Source organism: Theropithecus gelada, chromosome 1 (assembly GCF_003255815.1).
Source record: "Theropithecus gelada isolate Dixy chromosome 1, Tgel_1.0, whole genome shotgun sequence".
NCBI lineage: Eukaryota > Metazoa > Chordata > Mammalia > Primates > Cercopithecidae > Theropithecus > Theropithecus gelada.
In genome coordinates this window covers 209,311,445-209,333,794 of record NC_037668.1, presented here as the reverse complement: position 1 = coordinate 209,333,794, position 22,350 = coordinate 209,311,445, and the positions used below count along the sequence as shown (strand labels likewise).

The following is a 22,350-nucleotide window of genomic DNA, read 5'->3' as shown; positions in this document are numbered from 1 at the left end:
TAGGAAATTAATGTTGCATGGAACCAACCCAGATCCACACATTCGGGCTTAAACTGAGCACTTCTTGATCGGCACTAATACTGGCTTCATTGTGTGTGCATTTCTGTTGCATGGATGCACAGACAGGATTCAGCAAGCCAGAGGAGTGTAGCTATAACTCAGCAAACGCAACTGTGATCTTAAAGCAACAAAAGGAAGCAACCTAAGAACAACTGGTTTTCTTGCAAGAAAAATTGTGGCATCAAGTACAGCATCACCTTTGGGAGGTGACAGAAAAATTCCTAGATTAGACCTGCTTAGACCTGGCAAGGCCAGACTATTAACAGCATAATTGTTAGGGTGTTGCAGACACTGGGCTGTAAGGGAAGAAGTTACTCCGCTGTGGAGTGGAACGTGGGCCCAAGCAGACCTCCCCTTGACTGAGCTGTTCCCCAAAGCCCCAACATTTTTTGAGCCCACTCCTTTAATGTTTGGTCATGATGTACATGATGTACTGGTTGATAATGCAGCTTCCACAGTGAGGCGCCCCCTTTAGGTTGCTCCCAGAGAATTGAAAGAGTCGAATTGGCCCATGTTGGATGTTGATAACCACCTGGACAGGTAAACTGATCAAGGGGAAGAAAGCTGTCGTGACAGTTTAACCAGCCAACTTCTGATTAGCTGGATTGTATGTGTAGACAGAAGGGGATTGGCAGGTCACAGCCTAGAGGAAGGGGTGTCTTGGAGACCACAGTGACCATGTCCATCCCGCACTTCTCAGGGTGCGGGGACAGAGGGTAAGTCCCAGCTGAAGACACTTCCTGTCTCTAAGTGAAATGAAATGATCTAAGATACTCTAGGTGGAAGACGCTCCTTCTTCTGGTCCTGTGAGCTCCCAGGTAGTTGTTCCACAAGGATCTCTCCTCTTGTGCGCTGGCTGGGCAGGTGAGAACGTTCCAGGCCGCTTGAGAATTACGGGTCTCACTGTCAATTAACAAAGCAGCTGCTGTAGTATGGCGGCTGAGTATAGATTCTGCATACAGTGTAGATTATAGATTCCGTATCGAGTGTAGATTCTGTGGAGTAGAAAAGAGGTCCCCAACCCCCGGGCCATGGACCAGTACTAGTCTGTGGCCTGTTAGGAACCGGGCCGCACAGCAGCAGGTGAGCAGCAGGTGAGCAAGCAAAGCTTCCTCTGTATTTACAGGTGCTCCCATTGCTTGCATTACCGCTTGAGCCCTGCCTCCTGTCAGATCAGCAGCCGCATTAGATTCTTACAGGAGCACAAACCCAATTGTGAACTGTGTGTGTGAGGGATCTAGGTTGCAAGCTCCTTATAAGAATCCTGTGTCTGACTATCTGTCACTGTCTCCCATCACCTCCAAATGGGACCATCTAGTTGCAGGAAGACAAGCTCAGGTCTCCCATTGATTCTACATTATGGTGAATTGTATATAATTGTTTCATCATGTATAGTGATAGAAATAAAGTGTACAATAAATGTAATGCGCTTGAATCATCCTGAGACCATGTAATAGTGATAGAAATAAAGTGTACAATAAATGTAATGCACTTGAATCATCCTGAGACCATCCCCCCATCCCCAGTTAGTGGAAAAACTGTCTTCCATGAAACCACTCCCTGGTGCCAAAAAGGTTGGGGACGGCTGTAGTATAGTATAGCTTAGCTTCAAATTCTGCTGCTTTCTCCCTCTCGCTCTCTTTTTTTTTTTTTTTTTTTTTTTTTTTTTTTTTTTTTTTTTTTGAGATGGAGTCTCGTTCTGTCACCAGGCTGGAGTGCAATGGCGTGATCTCGGCTCACGGCAACCTCTGACTCCCTGGTTCAAGCGATTCTCCTGCCTCAGCTTCCCGAGTAGCTGGGATTACAGGCATGGGCCACCACGCCCAGCTAATTTTTGTATTTTTAGTAGAGATGGGGTTTCACCATGTTGGCCAGGATGATCTCAAGCTCCTGACCTCGTGATCTGCCCGCTTCGGCCTCCCAAAGTGCTGGGATTACAGTCATGAGCCACCATGCCCGGCCCTGGTTTCCTCTCTTAATAGATGGGTGACCTTCTTAACCTTTGTGCCTCAGTCTCCTCATCTGTAAAGTGGCTTTAAGAATAGTACTTATCATGTATACTTGAAAATGGCTTGCCAGACTCAGTGGCTCATGCCTGTAATCCCAGCACAGATTATAGAGAGGCCGAGGCGGGCAGATCACCTGAGGTCAGGAGTTTGAGACCAGCCTGAGCAACATGGTGAAACCCCCATCTCTACCAAAAATAAAAAATTAGCCAGGCATGGTAGCAGGAGCCCGTAATCCCAGCTACTCAGAAGGCTGAGGCAGGAAAACTCTTTGAACCCAGGAGGTGGAGGTTACAGTGAGCTGAGATAGCCTTACTGCACTCCAGTCTGGATGACAGAGAGAGACTCCATCTCAAAAGAAAAAAGAAAATTGCTAAAAGAGTAAATTTTACATGTTTTTAACCACAAAGAAAAGCATATGAGGTAATGGATGTGTCAGTTAGCTTGATTTAACCATTCTATAATGTATACATGTATCAAAACATCATGTTGTATACCATAAATATATTCCATTTTTATTTGTCAATTATAAATAAAGAATTGTGCTTTTTTTTTTTTAGAGACAGGATCTTGCTCTGCCACCCAGGCTGGAGTGGCTGGCTATTTTTTTCATTTTGTGGTAGAGTCTTGTTATGTTGCCCAGGCTAGAATCGTACTTATCAGAAGAATTAAATGGCATAGTACATCTGTTGCATGTAGCACAGTGCTGGCACCTGAGAAGCGATCAGTAAATGTAAATGTTAGCTTCTATTTGTATTATGGTTTTATCCAGCTGCCTCCTGAGCTTGTTTAATATGGGCCAGCCACAAGAGATGATCCATTCTGAGTGTGCCAGGAAATCATGTTTCTGGGCCCAGAAGTCCAGTGATTGCCCTCTGGAGAACGGGGGCAGATTCACCAAGGTGTCCGCTACTGTGTGGGACTGGACAGGTTATCAGATGCCCGTCTCCTGGCCTCTCATCATGGATCCACAGTGGCGTGCAAGTGTTCTTTTGTGACATTTCAGCACACATGGATTATTATAGTGACTACATCATGTTTGAGATCACAGTGAGATCTTCTAGAGGGCCTTGTGCTTTCCCTTGCATCCTTTCAATTAGCTAAAGGGTAGATAGTGAATACTTCCTTCCTGAATGACATAAAGAGGATTATAGAGAATTCAGATGAAACTGGAGCATGCCCAGAAAAAAATGAAGTAGATGGGAAGAGTGAAAACTAGAAAACTGGAGAGGGCATGATGGTCAGGCAAGACATTATTTATGTTTTTCTTTTTTTGAGATGGAGTTTCATTCTTATTGCCCAGACAGGAGTGCAGTGGTGCAATCTCAGCTCATTGCAACTTCCAACTCCCAGGTTCAAGCAATTCTCCTGCCTCAGCCTCCTGAGTAGCTGGGATTACAGGTGCCCACCACCACGCCCAGTTAATTTTTTGTATTTTTAGTAGAGACGGGGTTGCACCATGTTGGCCAGGCTGGTCTTGAACTCCTGACTTCAGGCGATGCACCCGCCTTGGCCTCCCAAAGTGCCGGGATTACAGGTGAGCCACTGTATCCAGCCGAGCCATTCTTAAACGGAGCTCCCAGAAGAGCTCACTGGAGTCAGGGGTCCAGACCTAGCAAACCCAAGAGGACAGTGGCTCCTAGAGGAGCAATGTGGTTGTTCCAACACTGCAGCCCTTGTATGTGCTGCCCAGGCAGCAGTGAAGACCACCGCCCAGGGGTTGCCAGAAGGGCCACTGGATGAATTTAGTGGCTGTCCTAACATGGTGGCCATGAGGGAGACCCCAGACCTCAGCAGCTTCTGCATCTCTGGGCATGGTGAGAAGCCAGGAGTGGAAACTAAGAAGGTCATGACTCCAGCAGCTGGGGAGGGCACTTGGTTTTCCTTAGAAGGTGGCAGCAAGGGAGGGCTCAATCTCCCAAGCCCAACGGCTCTGAGTTTGCACACTCACCATGTGATTCCATTCTCTTGTGTGTCCATCACAGCCCTGTGGGCCTCAGAGTCTGTTTCCCTAAGCCTATGCTCTAGCTCCTTGTGATGGCTTCACAGACCCCCCTACAGATTCAGTTTTCCCCTGGGCCTCACCCATCTGGGAAATTCCTATATGGGCGTCCTATAAACCACTGCAAACTTCAAACACTCCTATTAAACTCAACATACACAGTTTTAGGATCTTAAATACTGACCATGCTATTAAAGGTAGAATCATAGACATTTTAGAGTAAATTGGGACCTTAGAGCTCTCCAACGCTCCTGAATTTTACAAATGAAGGAAGTGAAGCTCAGAAAGGTTGAGCTACTTACCCAAGGACACACAGCTGGCTTAGGGGTGGGGGTAGAACTAGAAGCCTGATGTTTATAGGAACTCATTTCTCCATGCCACATTCTTAACAAATGTAGGCTTTGTAAGGATTTACATTGACTCATCTGCTAAATTTCAAGTTGATTTATTTTAGTGATGTGTTTAGTTGATTCATTGTATATCTCTGCTGAAATTATTCCTAGCCATTGCTAAAGCGGTTAGGTCTGGGCTGAAAATCAGAAGAATCTCTGTAAAATGTTGAAAGATGAGCCAATTTTTAAAACCCAGAAGGGAATGTGTATGGCCTGTGTAGCTGGAGTCTTCTAAACATTTTTTTTCTTCATCTGTGGAACATTTTTATCATTCTAGGGAAGATTTAGACATTGAATGTACTAAAAGGATTTCATTTGACTGCTATATACTTACCCCTGCCTGTAATCCTCTAATAAACACTCGCAGGCAGAACAGCCTAATTGGCAGGATGAGTTAATGCACAGGCCATTTATTTGCGAAGCACATGACACAGACCATGAACAAAATAAGCTCGTAACTGCCTCTCCCTGTTAGCAAATGCTTGTCCGCACCCCGCCCTCTCGCAACCTGCTCTTCCTCTGGGCTTGAGCTTGGGGACAGTTTGATGTACAACTGCCGTGCACTAGCAGGCTTCAGATAAGCCTGGAAAGAAATGCAGGGGAAAGAACTTTCTGGTCAGGAGAACCTCTCGCCGCAGGGGAGTGGCCACCCCAAGTTAAAACATGTGTGCTGGCCAGGCACGGTGGCTCACGCCTGTAATCCCAGCACTTTGGGAGGCTGAGGTGGGCAGATCACCTGAGGTCAGGAGTTTGAGACTAGCCTGGCCAACATAGTGAAACCCCATCTCTACAAAAAATACAAAAATTAGCTGGGCATGGTGGGTGCCTGTAATCTCAGCTACTTGGGAGGCTGAGGCAGGAGAATCACTTGAACTTGGGAGATGGAGGTTGCAGTGAGCGGGGGTCGTGCCACCGCACTCTACAGAGTGAGACTCTGCCTCAAAAAATAAATAAATAAAAATTAAAAATAAATAAAAATAAAATATGTATGCTTCTAAAACATAGCTAAATATGAGTTCTGTTGGGGAGGATGAAGTGTCTCTCTGTGTTGGTCACAAGAGTGGATTGCAATAAAACCACTAATAATGATAATAAATATGATCACACTGGCTTGGCCAGGGGCTGCCTTCTGCTTTATTCTTCCAGAAACGGTTTAGCAAAGTCATTGTGAGACTACTGTCCTGGAGCCTCCACTCCTCACCTACTCAAAAGTATAGCAAGGCTGTTTGAGCCTCCTGCCATCCCTTATTCCTGTCTCCATGCTGACCTGCCTTGCAAGGGCAGCCTCCCTTTCTTGGAGGCACACTTCGAACCAGTCTCCTGGGTTTGTACGAACCCTCCCTCCAGCCTGGGCATGACCTTGTCATAGGCTGTGCGCACTATAAAGCCTATCCTAGGGCTTATCCTCACTCTACGTGGACACCTCTTCCCCGGACCCACACTGCGAAGGGGCCTTTAACCAAATGCCTGTGCTCTGTGCCCTCATAGGTCTCCCAGGCAGCTGCGGACCTCCTGGCCTACTGTGAAGCTCACGTGCGGGAAGACCCTCTCATCATTCCAGTGCCTGCGTCAGAAAACCCCTTTCGCGAGAAGAAGTTCTTTTGTACCATTCTCTAACTTCATGTGTGGCGAAAACGCCTCCTTTTCTGACCTTCAAAGTCCCCTGTAGAGACCATGCATGCTCTAAGCCTTAGGGAGTGAGACCAACACCCATCCCTGCCCAGCCAATGGTGGCCAGGGCTTGTCTTATGTTTTCATCTGTTTTCTTCGTGGCATTCAATTTCATTTTTTTCCTTTTCATTTTCATGTTATTTTCATTAGTGGCAAAGAAAATCAAAATTTTTATAGCCAAATAACAAATGTGCCATGTAAAAATAAGTCTGGAGTTAAGAGTTTAAAATTTTTAAACATCAATTTCAAGTGTATATCATATTCATACATTTCAGGGGATAACTTATTTAAAAAAAAAAATGCCTAAATATCTCTTATTTGCAATATTCAGTATCAAATTAGAGCATTTTGGCCAACTGAAACATATAACGTTCTCATCTCCTTTCCTGGAGAAAGCAGCTGCAGAGGTTCTCTAGTTCCTGCATTTCCATCATCCTAGTGAAAAGACAACCCACAGGATTCTTTTGTTTGTTGTTGTTGTTGTGGTGGTGGTGGTGGTGTTGAGACAGAGTCTCGCTCCGTTGCCCAGGCTGGAGTGCAGTGGTGCGACCTCAGCTCACTGCGACCTCCACCTCCTGGGTTCAAGTGATTCTCCTGCCTCAGCCTCCTGAGTAGCTGGGATTACAGGCATGCACCACCATGCCCAGCTAATTTTTTGTATTTTTAATAGAGACAGGGTTTCACCATGTTGGTCAGGCTGGTCTCAAATGCCTGACCTTGTGATCCACCCGCCTCAGCCTCCCAAAGCACTGGGGTTACAGGCGTGAGCCACCGCGCCCAGCCGTGGAATGGTTTTCTTAACGTATCCTCCCGGGGCCATGGTGGATGTCCCTTGTTTCAGTGGTCCTGCAAAGATAGATGGTGGGCAGACACTGAAGTCAACTTGACTGTAAAAGTACCCCATGCCGTTGATATGCTGTAGCAGACCTGTGGGTGCAGTCTCCCCTCTCCAAATGCCACCTCTTCCTGCTCCCTCCTCTTTTGGCTCCTACTTAGTAGTTCCATTGTGGGCTGCAGTAATATAAGCACCTGTTCTGGACACAGCGCTGGGCCCGCTGGGGTTTTACTAGGGCAGTCCCTCCTCTGCAGGAATGAGTCATGGTGACAGCAGCCCCCTGTGTGCCCCCTAGTCATCTGAGCATTGGTGTGCATTAAGGTACTTAATCTTCCAACAATAAATACCATAAGTGCATGTCTGTTTTGTTTTATTTTATTTATTCATCTTTTTGAGACAGAGTCTTGCTCTGTTGCCCAGGCTGGAATGCAATGGCACAATCTCAGCTCACTGCAACCTCCACTCCCAGGTTCAAATGATCCTCATGTCTCAGCCTCCCTAGTAGCTGGGATGACAAGCGCAGGCCAGCACACCTGGCTCATTTTTGTATTTTTAGTAGAGACGGGCTTTCACCATGTTGGCCAGGCTGGTCTCCAACTCCTGGCCTCAAGTGATCTGCCCACCTCGGCCTCCCAAAGTGCTGGGATTATAGGTGTGAGTCAGTGCACCCGGCCATATGTCTGTTTTAGAGTGAGGGGAAACTGAGGCACAAAAAGTTTATGTAGTTTGCCCAAGGTTACACATGGTAAGAAGAAAAACTGGGGTTTGAGGGCAGGCAGCCCGGCCCCAGAGTTCCCTTAGCCCCCTGAACTGTGCTACCTTCCAGGTCTACCTGTTTGCAGGTAGGGAGACCCGCAAACTATCTTAACTGCACACCGTGAAGCAAACACCTTTTTTGCACCAACCCATGGCACACTTCACTTCCCACGTTCACCAGGAGGAAGCCGAATTCTGGCAGTTTAAGGAAGGTGATTCATGGATGCCCCAAGGAAAGGCTAGACATTGATGAATTAGCTCTTGGATTGTCTAAGATCAACCTGAAGGCCCTACCTAAACCAAACTCATATGACCCCGATGAAAGAGGAGAATACACTGTGGGAGCAGAGCTCTTTGTCTAAGTTTGTTCTATTCTGTTTATTTGGAAACTGCCTGTTTCCCTAGTTCTGACCAAGACTTGCTGTGTGATACAGAGCAGGCCATTGTGTGCCTGAAATGTTCTAACCTGCAAATTGGGCTTAATGGTAATTATCCTGCCTTTCTGTCTGAGAGGAAACAGAGATGCGACATAGATGAAAGCTCTGATTATCATTTAAAACAAATAAATGTACTAAATGCCATGGTATAATATAGGGAAGAATGGATGACTTCAAAGAGACCATGGTTCTGTTGGATGAATAAAATTGCCTGCAAAGAGGCACATATAATTTTCAGATCAATTAATGACTTGCTGCCCTCGTAAATGGATTTAGGACATTTTTATTCCTTGCTTCTTTTGTTAAAACCCATTCTGAGTTTCATTATCAGCTCACTGATAATATCAGTGTTGTTAAGATGCTCAAACTAGAGCAGAATTGTATGCTGGATGTGACGCTAAGACCTCAGATCCTTTGATAGTGCAGTTTATGACCAGGATCTCTTTATTCTGTGGTTCACGCCAACATCATTAACCCGACGAAGCAAAGCACAAGTCACAAAAGCACATCAGAGAAGCTGAGAAAGTGGGACAGCACAGAGAGCATCAAAATCAGGTCAAAAAAATGCTGCTTTCCTCTTCCACCAAACTTCCTCTGCGTTGTTTTTACATGTCCCGTCCCTCCAGATTCAGGCTCCCTTTTGTTCTCTCTCCTTTTCCTTTTCCTCCTCTCTTCCTTACCTCCCCCTATGAGATGCTTTTCTGTCCTTTGATTGCACCTCTTCCAGACTTATGTCATTTTGAGATGGGTCACCCTTCCTAGAGTGGTCGTGAACCCAGCTTCCACTTCTTTTTTTTGTTTTTGAGACAGTCTTGCTCTGTCGTCCAGGCTGGAGTGCAGTGGCGCAATCTCGGCTCACTGCAACCTCCACCTCCTGGGTTCAAGCGATTCTCGTGTCTCAGCCTCCCGAGGAGCTGGGATTACAGGCACCCACCACCACACCTGGCTAATTTTTGTATTTTTAGTAGAGACAGAGTTTCACCATGTTGGCCACGCTCGTCTCAAACCCTTGACCTCAAGTGGTCCGCCCGCCTTGGCCTCCCGAAGTGCTGGGATTACAGGCATGAGCCACCGCACCTGGCCTAGCTCCCTCTTCTTAGATGCAGATTTCTGCACATGAGCTATGAGATCCACAGACATGTCACTGAGCTCCCCGACTCTGTCAGTGGAAGATGAATGGAATAAAGCCTGCTTGCATTATGGAGTGCAGCTGTGAGGACAGTTGTCATTTTTGTGTTTTCAGCTTAACCGTCCAGCATCTCCCCTCCCTTCCTATAGCAGGGACATCATGCCTTAGATATAACCTTAGTGGTGTGTAGTACCCACTGTGGAAGCTGAAGAAGGGAGGTATTCCCTGTCTCTCAGGCACACCCTGCTTCCAGCCCCATACCAGTCGGGAAGTGGTCATTGACCTGGGGTGGACTACCTGGACCCTTGCTTGGGGCTATGAGCCTGGAGAATGTGACACAGAAATGAAGGGATGCTGAGACTCATTTCAAGGAAGTCACCGTGGTCCGGGGTTGGTAGTCATCCAGTAAGGCAGGTGTCTAGGGCTGGCAGGCTGAAGGGATGGTGTGTCCACTGGTAGCAATGTCCAGGGATGGCAGCGTCCTGGGAATGTCATTTCTGCTCCACTTATTGGACTTACTGAGCTGTCTCTGCCTCCACCTATCTTCCTACAGATCTCCCTTCTAGTTTTCTGTCAATTCTTTGAGCCAGCAAACTCCTTCCAGTACATTCCTTATTCTTTCATGAAATAGCCTGAGTTGGATGTAAATATATATGACCTAACAATCCCACCCCTAGGTGTATACCCAACAGAAGTGTGTACATGTGTTCATCCAGAGAAACGCCCTAAATCTTCACAAAAACTCTCTCCATAATAACCCCAAACGGGAAAGCACCCAAATGCCCATGTTGGTTGGATGAGCACATTAGGGTATATTCACACGATGGAATCCCAGACTGCAATGGGAATGAGCTGCAACTCCACCCCCAGCTTGGAGTGTATTCACCAACCTAGTGGTGAACAAGATAAGGCAAAAATGCACCATAGGATTCCAATTATATAAAGTATAAAACCCAAAACTCATCCTTGTGGTTGCAAGTAGAGATCAGTCCTAAGAAGGTAGTAACCGGAAGAGGGACATGAGGTGGTGGCTGCTTCTGGGATGTCCTGTTTCTTGATCTGGTTGCCGGTTACCTGGGTGCGTTCCGTTTGTGGACATTCTTGGAGCTGTACACTTTTGATGTGGGCACTTTTCTGTGTGTATGTTATACTTTAATAAAAAGTTGGGCTTTGTGACTTGCAATCAAGAATCCTACTTTTTTTTTTTTTCTTGGCACTTTGCTCAAATTTTTACTCCTCTTTAGATACCATTAACATTACATTAATGATAACTAGCATCGCTAGTGGGGCATTTTAAGAGCATGCTTGACATCATTTTAAAGTACCAACTATGATCCTTAGCTATCTGGATGGAGAATAGGCCATCAGCACCACGCAGGTGGGGCCCTGTGAACAAGATGCGCAAACTCTGTGGAATTTGTGTCTTTCGGGAAGACAGTGAGGGATCCCCCTGGGAGTTCCCATGTGATGATGGAGATGTTGTCCTCTCAGGCTCTCCCGCCTTCTGACCATCAGGAATGGATGGAGGAGATGGCCTGCTGCAAAACCCTGTCATCAGACACCACCGTTGGGGAGGGAGCTGCAGCATAGGCCCCAGGGGGCTCATCTATGACACCTCTGAATGCAAGCTCAGATGCCCAGGTCACCCAGCCCATAGGTGTTAATACACTGGGGCTGGAACACTGATAGCCACTCTGCTCACATCCCTGGGGGCTCTGGCCCTGCTTCTGAACCTCGGATTGTTTCTGAGCATCTCCTAAGGCATCTCTCTTGTTCTCAGCTACCAAGCAGCCTCTGCCATCTCCCTGTGGCAGCTCTGGCTTGTTGAGTTCCAGAGCAATCACAGAGCAGTTTCACGCTGGGACCCCACGACATGAGTCAAAAGGGCTTGCCTCTGATCCTCAGCTCCAGCCCCCATGGAACTCAACCACAAATCTGCCCATTGTCAGCAGCCCCCCTGCTGCTGGGAGCCAGGGGAGCGAGCAAACCAAAGGGCAGAAGGAAGTTTGTTCTGGTGACTCTTCAGATTTGAGATGAAAATAATAAGAGTAATAACAAGCAACACTGATCTGATGTCAGAGGCGTGTGAACCAAAGCAACTCCATCTTGAGTAGGGGCTGGGTAAAATGAGGCTGAAACCTACTGGGCTGCATTCCCAGATGGTTAAGGCATTCTATGTCACAGGATGAGATAGGAGGTCAGCACAAAATACAGGTCATAAAGACCTTACTGATAAAACAGGTTGCAGTAAAGAAGCTGGCTAAATCCTAGCAAAACCAAGACGGCCACAAGAGTGACCTCTCTGGTTGTCCTCCTTGCTACACTCCCATCAGCGCCATGACAGTTTACAAATGCCATGGCAACATCAGGAAGTTACCCTATATGGTCTAAAAAGAGGAGGCATGAATAATCCACCCCTTATTTGGCATATCATCAAGAAATAACCATAAAAATGGGCAACCAGTAGCCCGCGGGGCTACTCTGTCTACGGAGTAGCCATTCTCTTATTCCTTTACTTTCTTAATAAACTTGCTTTCTCTTTGCACTGCAGACTCGCCCTGAATTCTCTCTTGCGTGAGATCCAAGAACCCTCTCCTGAGGTCTGGATCAGGACCCCTGTTCTGTAACACTGAGAAGAACATGGATGATAGCAATCCATTAGACAGAATTATTCACACTTACATCTCCTCAGCTCTTCACGGGGTAAGACACCAGGTCATGGGCGAGGTTTTTTGTTTTGTTGTTTTTTTCTTGAGATGGGATCTCACTCTGTTGTGCAGGCAGAGTACAGTGACGCCATCACAGCTCACTGCAGCCTCGAGTCCCTGGGCTCAAGCGATCCTCCGGCCTCAGCCTCCTGAGTAGCTGAGACTACAGGTGCACGCCACCACGCCAGGCTAATTTATTTTTATTTTTATTTTTTTGTAGAGACAGGGTCTCACTATATTGCCTGGGTTAGTCTTGAACTCCTGGCCCACCTCTGCCTCCTAAGCACTGGGATTACAGGTGGGAGCCACCATGCCCTGCCATGGGCTGTTTTCATGAAAGATCAGAGGATGCCCTCTAACCCCCAGCTTCCAGCCACATCTCCTGGGTGGCACAGGATGTGCTCTGCCATCCTCAGGATGTAGGCCCAGAGCAGCAAAGGTAGAGGATGAGCTGGGCATCTGCCCAGTTTTAATACTTTTGTTGATGTGTGGACAAGCCAGCGACACATTAGTACCATCCTGCATTCCATCTGGTTTCTAGGAAAACCCTCACAACTTGATTCAGTTTCAGCTATACATAATGTACTAACTTGTAAATGTTCAAACCCACATACGATCATTAACTGCATGCTGGTATTGTAACCACTTACTTCAAAGATTCCCTAGTGACCCAGGGTGGCCTCCAAGGCCCTGCCTGCCCTGACTCCTACTTACTCTCCAGCATCCCTTTCACACCTCACTCCCCCGAGAACCCTGTGCTCCATCCCCACTGGCCATGATTCAAGCCCACCATGATTCCAGCTCCCTGCTGGACAAGGCCTTTGCACCTGCAGCTTCCTCTGCCTGGCACACTCTTCCCTCCTCTCTTTGCCAGATAGACTGATTTGGTAGATCTTGACTCAAGCATCACTGAAGACTCAAGCCTTCTCTGACCTCTCTGACGAGGTCCAATCTATCTCTAGGTTCTTATTCACTGTGAGGCTCTCCTTTGAGGCCCTTGTTGTGGTTGCAGTTTGACATCTGTGTAAGTGATGACTCAAAGAAGATCTGTCTCCCCCACGATGCCATAAAGCCTCTGAGGCCCGGGGTTCTGGCTGTGAAAGGAAAAGAAATCTCCCCAAAATCACTAAGCCAGAGGGAAGGGTCAAGCTGGGAACTGCCTCAGGCAAACCTGTCTCCCACTCTATTCCTAAATAAGATAGTTACATACACACCACCACCCCCACCACCAGTCCCCCAACCCCCACGCACTCCCTCACAATTTGCCCACAAGGAAATTCCTTGCGGACAAAGGACAGGCAGAAGTCAAAGTCATCCCTCTACTCATGTGAGACAAATGCACATCCGATCTGCTTGCTCTGCCCTATTGTTTCACTAAGCCAGAGTAGGCATAAGTGACTATTCCTGTAAATCAGCAGTCCCCAACCTTTTTGGCACCAGGGGCTGGTTTTGTGGAAGACAATTCTTCCATGCATGCGGGGTGGGGGGCATGGTTTCAGATGAAACTGTTCCACCTTGGATCATCAGGCGTTTGATTCTCATAAGGAGCAACCTAGGTCCCTCCCATGCACTGTTCACATAGGGTTCACCCTCCTATTAGAATCTAATGCTGCCACAGGTCTGGCAGGAGGCGGAGCTCAGGCAGCAATGCTCACTGGCCGCTCACCTCCTGCTTCCTAACAGGCCACAGACCCGTACTGGTCTGTGGCCTGGGAGTTGGAGACCCCTGCTGTAAACGGTTTATTCAGTGAAAGGCTAATCAGAAACTCAAAAGCATGCAATAGTCTGTCTCTTATCTACCTAGGAGCTGGAAGCCCCCTCCCCACTTTGAGTTGTCCTGCCTTTCTGGACTGAACCAATGTATATCTTACATATATTGACTGATGTCTCATGTCTCCCTAAAACGTATAAAATCAAGCTGTGCCCCGACCACCTTGGGCATATGTCATCAGGACCTCCTGAGGCTGTGTCATGGGTGTGTTCTTAACCCTGGCAAAATAAACTTTCTAAATTGGTTGAGATTTGTCTTGGATACCACTTGGTTTATAGGTTTTACTCATTCCCAGCACCGAACATATCATCTGGAACATGATAGCAATCAGAAAGTATTATCTGAATAAAGGCATGAAAGTTACTACTAGTCCTTTCTTGACACTAAGTGCTTCTCCTTAGGGGTATGAATGAACCCTTAGAAGACTGAAATAGTAACCAAGGAAAGGGGGCAGGGGAACCAATATTTGTTGAGTGCAAACATGTGCCAGGTCTTGAGCAAAGGAGTTAACGTTTTTTTTCCCCCTTGAGATGGAGTCTCGCTCTGTCACCCAGGCTGGAGTGCAGTGGCACAATCTCGGCTCATTGCAACCTCCACACCCCAGGTTCAAGCGATTCTCCTGCCTCAGCCTCTCAAGTAGCTGGGATTACAGGCGCACACCACCATGTCCGGCTAATTTTTGTATTTTTAGTAGAGATGGGGTTTCACCATGTTGGCCAGGCCAGTCTTGAACTCCTGACCTCAGATGATCTGCCTGTCTCGGCCTCCCAAAGTGCTAGGGTTACAGGCGTGAGCCACCGTGCCCAGCCAGGAGTTAAGTTTTTTAATCCTTACAAAATTGAATTATGATATTCTTTATCTTCATTTGGTAGATGTATGTTCCTCATATAAATATGAGGAAGCTGAGTTTAGGCTGGGTGCAGTGTCTCACACCTGTAATCTCAGTGCTCTGGAAAGCCAAGGTGGGCAGATTGCTGGAGCTCAGAAGTTCAAGACCAGCCTGGTCAACACATCAAGACCCCCATCTCTACAAGAAATTTAAAAATTAGCCAGGCATGGTAATGCATGTCTGTAGTTACAGCAACTCAGGAGGCTGAGGCAGGAGGATCACATGGGATCAGGAGGTCAAGGCTGCAGTAAGCTGAGACCATGCCACTACACTCCAGCCTGGGCAGCAGAGACAGATGCTGTCTCAAAGAAAGAGAAACAGAGAAAAGAAAAGAAACTGAATTCAAATTAACTAACGTGCCAGACGTTAGACAACTACTAAGTGACTGAATTTAAATTTGAATCAGTCCACCTGACAACACCACTACCTTGCCTGTTGTCAGCCTGAGGCATTGAAGAACCAAAAGTCTCGGCCAGGCACAGTGGCTCACGCCTGTAATCCCAGCACTTTGGGAGGCAGAGGAAGGCGGATTACCTGAGGTCGGGAATTCAAGACCAGCCTGGCCAACATGGAGAAACCCCGTTTCTACTAAAAATACAAAATTACCTAGGCATGGTGGCGTGTGCCTGTAATCCCAGCTACTCAGGAGACTGAGGCATGAGAATCGCTTGAACCCGGAAGGCAGAGGTTGCGGTAAGCTGAGATCGCGCCATTGCACTCCAGCCTGGGCAACAAGAGTGATATTCAAAAAAGTCTCAAAAAAAAAGAAAAAAAAAAAAATAGAACCAAAAGGCTCTCATCTCCTCCATATCTCATTTAAAGAAAAAATACAAGGCCAGGCACAGTGGCTCATGCCTGTAATCCCAGCACTTTGGGAGGCCAAGGCAGGCAGATCACTTGAGGTCAGGAGTTCAAGACCATCCTGGCCAATATGGTGAAACCCTGTCTCTAAGAAAAATACAAAAATTAGCCAGCATGGTGGCGCGTGCTTGTAATTCCAGCTAGTTGGGAGGCTGAGGCAGGAGAATTGCCTGAACCCGGGAGACGGAGGTTGTAGTGAGCTGAGATTGCACCACTGCACAACCTCTACTGTTTCCAGTGGAATCTACGGCTCAGTGTTCTTTACAGTCACAGGCTTTCATGGACTTCACATTATCATTGGATCAACATTTCTCACTATCCGCCCCCTCAGTCAATTAAAATTCCACTTTCCATCCAGCCACCACTTTGGCTTTGAAGCCGCCGTCTGATATGGACTGATTTGTAGATGTAGAATGACTATTCTTATACATCTCTGTCTACTGATGAGGATCCTACTCTTTTAGTGTAAACAGTACCATTGACTTCCAATCAATTAGTTTCAATAATATCCAAAAGAGAGTAATCAACCTGACACTAGCCCTAGCAACCAACACCTTACTGGCCCTACTACTAATAATAATCGCATTTTGGCTCCCACAACATAATACTTATATAGAAAAATCCAGTCCCTATGAATGCAGATTTGACACAGTAGCCTCTGCCTGCCTCCTCTTTTCCGTAAAATTCTTCCTAGTAACCATCACATTCCTCCTTTTTGACTCAGATCGCTCTCCTACTACCCCTGTCATAAGCCCTTCAAACAACCAACCTGACACTAATAATCAGCACGGTCCTTATACTAGTTACCATTTTAATCCTAGGCTTGACTTATGAATGAGCCCAAAAAGGATTAGACCGAGATGAATCAGTAAACAGTTTAAGTCAAAATAAATGATTTTTACTCATTAGATTGTGATAGACCATGTTTACCAAATGCCCTTATTAGCATACACCATATCACTGCCAGAGATATTAGTCTATCGATCCCACCTAGTATCATCCCTGCTATGCCTAGAAGGCATAATGCTATCGATAGTTATCATAAATACTCTCATAGCTTTAAACATACATTTCACTCTAGCACCTATAATACCCGTCGTCCTCCTAGTATTTGCTCCCTGCGAAGCCGCAGTGGGCTTTGCCTTACTAGTTTCAATCTCCAACACATAGGGCCTGGATTACATACAAAATCTAAATTTACTTCAATGCTAAAAATTATTATTCCAACAATTATACTGTTACCAATGACATGATTCTCTAAAAATTCTGTAATCTGAATCAACATGGTTATTCACTGCCTGCTCATCAGCCTCATCAGCCTACTATTTTTTTTTTTTTTTTTTTGAGACAGAGTCTTGCTCAGTTGCCCAGGCTGGAGTGCGGTGGCGTGATCTCAGCTCACTGCAAGCTCAGCCTCCCGGGTTCATGCCATTCTCCTGCCTCAGCCTCCCGAGTAGCTGGGACTACAGACGTTCGCCACTACGCCCGGCTAATATTTTGGTATTTTTAGTAGAGACAGGGTTTCACCATGTTAGCCAGGATCGTCTTGATCTCCTGACCTCGTGATCCACCTGTCTTGGCCTCCCAAAGTGCTGGGATTACAGGCATGAGCCACTGCGCCCAGCCCAGCCTACTATTTTTTAACCAATTCAACGATAACCTGTACAACCTCTCATTAATTTTCTCTTCTGACCCACTGACGTCACCCCTTCTGATCTTAATAGCCTGTCTACTGCCTCTTACAGTTCTAGCAAGCCACTATCACCTGTCCAATGAATCACCCCCAGGAAAAAAGCTCTATATTTCTATATTGATTTCCCTACTGACTTTTTTAATCAGAGCATTCACAGCCACAGAACTAATTATATTTTATATCCCCTTTGAAGCCACACTAGTTCCTACCCTAATTATCATCACCCACTGAGGCAACCAACCAGAACGCTTCAATGCAAGCTCATACTTCTTATTTTACACACTAGTAGGATCCCTTCCTCTACTTGTAACACTTGTTTATACTCAAAATACCTCAGGCTCACTAAACATGCTAGTAATAATACTTACTACCCAAGAGCTCTTAGCCTTCTGATCCGACAATCCTATATGACTAGCCTGTATCATAGGTTTTATAGTAAAAATACCTTTATACAGATTTCACCTATGACTCCCCAAAGCCCACATAGAAGCTCCTATTGCGGGCTCAATAGTACCTGGAGCAGTACTCCTAAAGCTAGGTGGCTACGGTATAATACGACTTACTCTTATCCTCAATTCCCTAACAGAACATAGAGCATACCCATTCCTCATACTGTCCCTATAAGGGATAGTTGACAAGCTCTATTTGTCTATGACAAACTGATCTAAAATCACATTTTGCTTACTTCTCTGTAAGCCACATAGCACTTGTTATCATGGCTATCCTTATTCAGAGCCCTTGAAGCTTAACAGGTGCAGTCACCCTTCTAATTGCTCATGGACTCGCTTCAGCCTTACCATTCTGCCTAGCAAATTCAAACTGCGAGTGGGTCCATAGGCAAACCCTATTACTTACCGAAGGCCTTCAAACACTGCTTCCGCTAATAGCCTTTTGATGACCTCTAGCAAATCTTACTAACCTTACCCCATACCATTAATCTAGTAGAACTCTTTGTGACTATGGCCTCATTCTCCTGATCTAATATCACTATTATGCTTATAGGACTTAATATACTAGTTACAGCCCCTTACTCCCTAAATATGCTAATCACAACACAACGAGGGATGCTTGCATATTATATTAACAGTATTAAACTTTCCTTTACATGAGAAAATACATTAATACTTATACATCTTGTGTCTATCTTCCTATTATCCTTAAACCCTAAAATTATTATGGGGTTTGCATGCTATAGCTATAGTTTAACCAAAACATTAGATTGTAGATCTAATAATAGAAGCCTGCAACTTACCTACCAAGAAAGTATGCAAGAACTGCTGACTCATGCTCCCATGCCTAACAACATGACTTCTCAACTTTTAAAGGATTAGAGTCATCTGTTGGTCTTAGGAGCCAAAAACATTGGTGCAACTCCAAATAAAAGCAACAAACATGTGTTCTTCCACTGCTATAACATCCCTAATCCCCTTAATCTTATGGATTCCCATTACCTTAACCAACCCCCGCCAAAAAGGTTCATACCAAATTACGTAAAAATATCTATCGCATGCGCCTTCATTATTAGCCTCATCCCTACAACAATGTTGATATGCACAGACCAAGAAGTCATTATCTCAGACTGACACTGAATGACAATCCAAACTCTCAAACTCTCACTAAGCTTCAGGCTAGACTAATTCTCCACAATATTTATCCCAGTAACACTATTCGTTACCTGATCTATTATAGAATTCTCAATATGACATATAAACTCAGACCCTAACATTAAATCAATTGTTCAAATACTTATTTTGATTTAATAAGTATTTATTAATAAGTATTTACTTATTTTCCTTATCACAATATTAATTCTGGCTACCGCCAACAACCTCTTTCAGCTCTTTATTGAATGAGAAGGCATAGGAATCATGTCTTTCTTACTAATTGGCCAATGGTACGGCCAAGCAGATGCTAATACAGCAGCCAAGCAGTTCTGTACAACCGTGTCAGCAATATTGGCTTTATTTCAGCTATAGCATGATTCCTCCTGTCCTCCAACACGTGAGAATTTCAACAAACATTTATTCTACACCCTACCCCCAACTCCCTTCCATTAATTAGCCTTCTCTTGGCAGTAGCGGGAAAGTTAGCTCAATTCGGCCTCCATCCCTGACTCCCATCTGCCATAGAAGACCCAGCCCCAGTCCCAGCCCTACTCCACTCCAGCACTGCAGTTGTAGCAGGAGTATTCCTGCTCATCTGCTTCTACCCTTTAGCAGAAAATAACATATCATTCCAAGCCTTTACATTATGTCTGGGGGCTATTACTACCTTATTCACAGCAATCTGTGCCGTAACACAGAATGACATCAAAAAAAAATCATAGCATTCTCCACCTCGAGCCAGTTAGGACTTATAATAGTCACGATTGGCACTAATCAGCCGCATCTAGCATTCCTCCACATCTGCACCCACGCGTTTTCCAAACCTATATTATTTATATGTTCAGGGTCCCTCATCCATAACCTCAGTGATGAACAAGACATCCGAAAAATAGGAGGGCTATTCAAGACTCTACCCCTCACTTCTTCCTCCCTTATTATCAGCAGCTTTGCACTTACAGGTATGCCTTTCCTCACAGGCTTTTACTCCAAAGACCTCATCATCGAAACCACAAACACATCATACACCAACGCCTGAGCCCTTTCTGTTATGCTTATTGCCACCTCCTTGACAGCTGTCTACAGCACCCATATTATTTTCTTCGCTCTAATAGGGCAACCTTGCTTCATGACTCTGGTTATTATTAACAAAAATAACCCCTTCCTAATTAACTCAATTAAACACCTAACAATCAGCAGCATCTTCGCGGGATTCCTCATCACCAACAGTATTATTCCTGCTTCATCCCCCCAAAACAACCATATCACTCCACTTGAAGCTCACAGCCCTAGGTGTGACCACCTTAGGCTTCTTACTAGCAATGGAGCTTAATCTTATAACTAATAACCTTAAACTAAAATATCCACTGTAGACATTCAACTTCTCCAATATATTAGGATTTTATTCAGTCACAATTCACCATACAACCCCCAACTCAAACCTATCCACAAGCCAAAATCTGGCTTCACTACTATTAGACCTAATTTGGCTAGAAAGGTGTATAACAAAGACCGTTTCACAAACCCCAATTTCAGCCTCTGTTCCATCTCTACTCAAAAAGGCCTAATTAAACTCTACCTTCTCACTTTTTTAATCCCATCCCTTTTAACCCTACTCCTAATTGTCTAATATATTACCCCGAGTAATTTCAATCGCAACATAAATACTAACAAATAATGATCCACTAGCAACTCCCACTGTTCAACACCCGTAACTATACAAGGCAGCCACATCCACAGAATCTTCACACAACAACCCCACTCCCTCCCCCTCAAAATCATCCAACTCTCTACACTATTAAAATCCATCATGACCCCCACCCTATCACACTCAACTAGTCACCAAACCGACACCAACCCCATTAATAGTCCTAATAGTAAAGCCCGTCAGATGTCAATACTTGACCCTCACGTTTCAGGATATTCCTCAGCAGCCATCGCCATGGTATAGCCAAAAGCAACCATCAAGCCACCCAAGTGAATCAAAAAGACTATCTACCCCACAAAAGCCCCACCAAAAGTCAACACAATACCACAACCTACAGCACCACAACCTACAGCACCACTAACAATTAGCCCTAGGCCCCCATAAATAGAAGAAGGTTTCAAAGACAAACCTACAAACCCTATAACCAAAAGGACACTTAACAGAAATATAGAATATGCCACTATTCCCACATGGACTATGACAAATAACATGAAAAACCATCGTTGTACTTCAACTAGAAGAACACTAATGGTCAATACCCACAAAACACACTTGTTAATAACAATTATTAATTACTCACTAATTACTCATAATGTGCACTCCAGCCTAGGCAACAGAGACTCTGTCTCAAGAAAAGGGGAGAAAAAAAGCAGCTACTAGTAAACCATGAAAGCACACTATTTTTTTTTTGAGATAGGGTCTTGCTCTGTCTCCCAGGCTGAAATGTGCACACTGTTGACTTCGTAATATTGTTATATTTTCTTGCCATTTAAAAATCAAAAAGCACCTGCATTCTGTAAACGCACCTTCACACAGTGTAGCTGTGTACTGGTTTAATTGTGGTAATTAAGGCCAGGGGAGGGCCACTGCTGCTAAGAAGTGAAAGAACAGCTTGAAGAGGAAAGAAACATTGTCCCATGAAACACGAAGGTAACGCGGTCCATTTAGTTCACGCATAAGGCCTGTTATTAGGAGTAGGGAGTATCTGAAGTGTTTCCATGAGAAAAGAGACCTATTATTACCATGGCCAGGTGTGCATACAAGTATTCATTCTCTCTCTAGCTGTTCTTTCCAAATCATTTGGTAAAATTCTTATCATTTAGTACATTTTATTTCATTTTTTCTTTTTCAGTTAAATTAGACTTCATTCAATTTGATTTTACATATAAACCAATCCCTGGGGCAAAATAAAGGAATTCAATGGGTTTGGATAAATCCAGTGCTATGCAGCTGATGTCACTCTTCTTTATTTATTTCTTTTTGCTTTGTTTTGTGTTTTTGAGATGCAGTCTCGCTGTGTCACTCAGGCTTGAATGCAGTGGCACGATCGTGGCTCACTGCGGCCTGTACCTCCTGGTCTCAGGCAATCCTCCTACCTCAGCTTCTCGAATAGCTGGGACTACAGGCACATGCCACCATGCCTAAGTTTTCTATTTTTTGTAGAGACAAGGTCTCGTGATGTTGCCCAGGCTGTGTCTCAAACTTCTAGGCTCAAGCGATCCTCCCGCCTTGGCCTCCCAAAGTGCTAAGATTACAGGCATGAACCACTGTGTCTGGCCTTTGATGCTGCTTTTCTAATACCTTTCTCCTGATCAAATAATCAGTTGTTTCATCTTAGCCCTTACTGGCAGGTAACATTTGAAAGTGCAGATCCACACTGGCACAGCTTCTTTTAGTTAAAAATTACGGCCGGGCGCAGTGGCTCCCACCTGTAGTCCCAGCACTTTGGGAGGCCAAGGCAGGCGAATCACCTGAGGTCTGGAGTTCGAGACCAGCCTGGACAACATGGTGAAACCCTGTCTCTACTAAAAATACAAACATTAGCTGTGCA

At 45.3% G+C, this 22,350-nt stretch overlaps 1 protein-coding gene across 4 annotated transcripts in view; it reads left to right on the top strand.

Moving 5' to 3' along the window:
• The window catches only part of GNG4 (G protein subunit gamma 4), a 102,214-nt gene extending 91,743 nt beyond the window's left edge, over positions 1 to 10,471 (top strand). For all 4 annotated transcript variants that reach the window (XR_003120184.1, XR_003120183.1, XM_025389820.1 and 1 more), the window contains one exon: positions 5,949 to 10,471. Coding sequence is in view for 2 of the 4 variants with exons in the window: in XM_025389820.1 (XP_025245605.1) it covers positions 5,949 to 6,077 (129 nt within the window). In the remaining 2 variants the exon portion in view is untranslated. The remainder of the gene's footprint in view (positions 1 to 5,948) is intronic.
• The last annotated feature ends 11,879 nt before the right edge of the window (positions 10,472 to 22,350 follow it).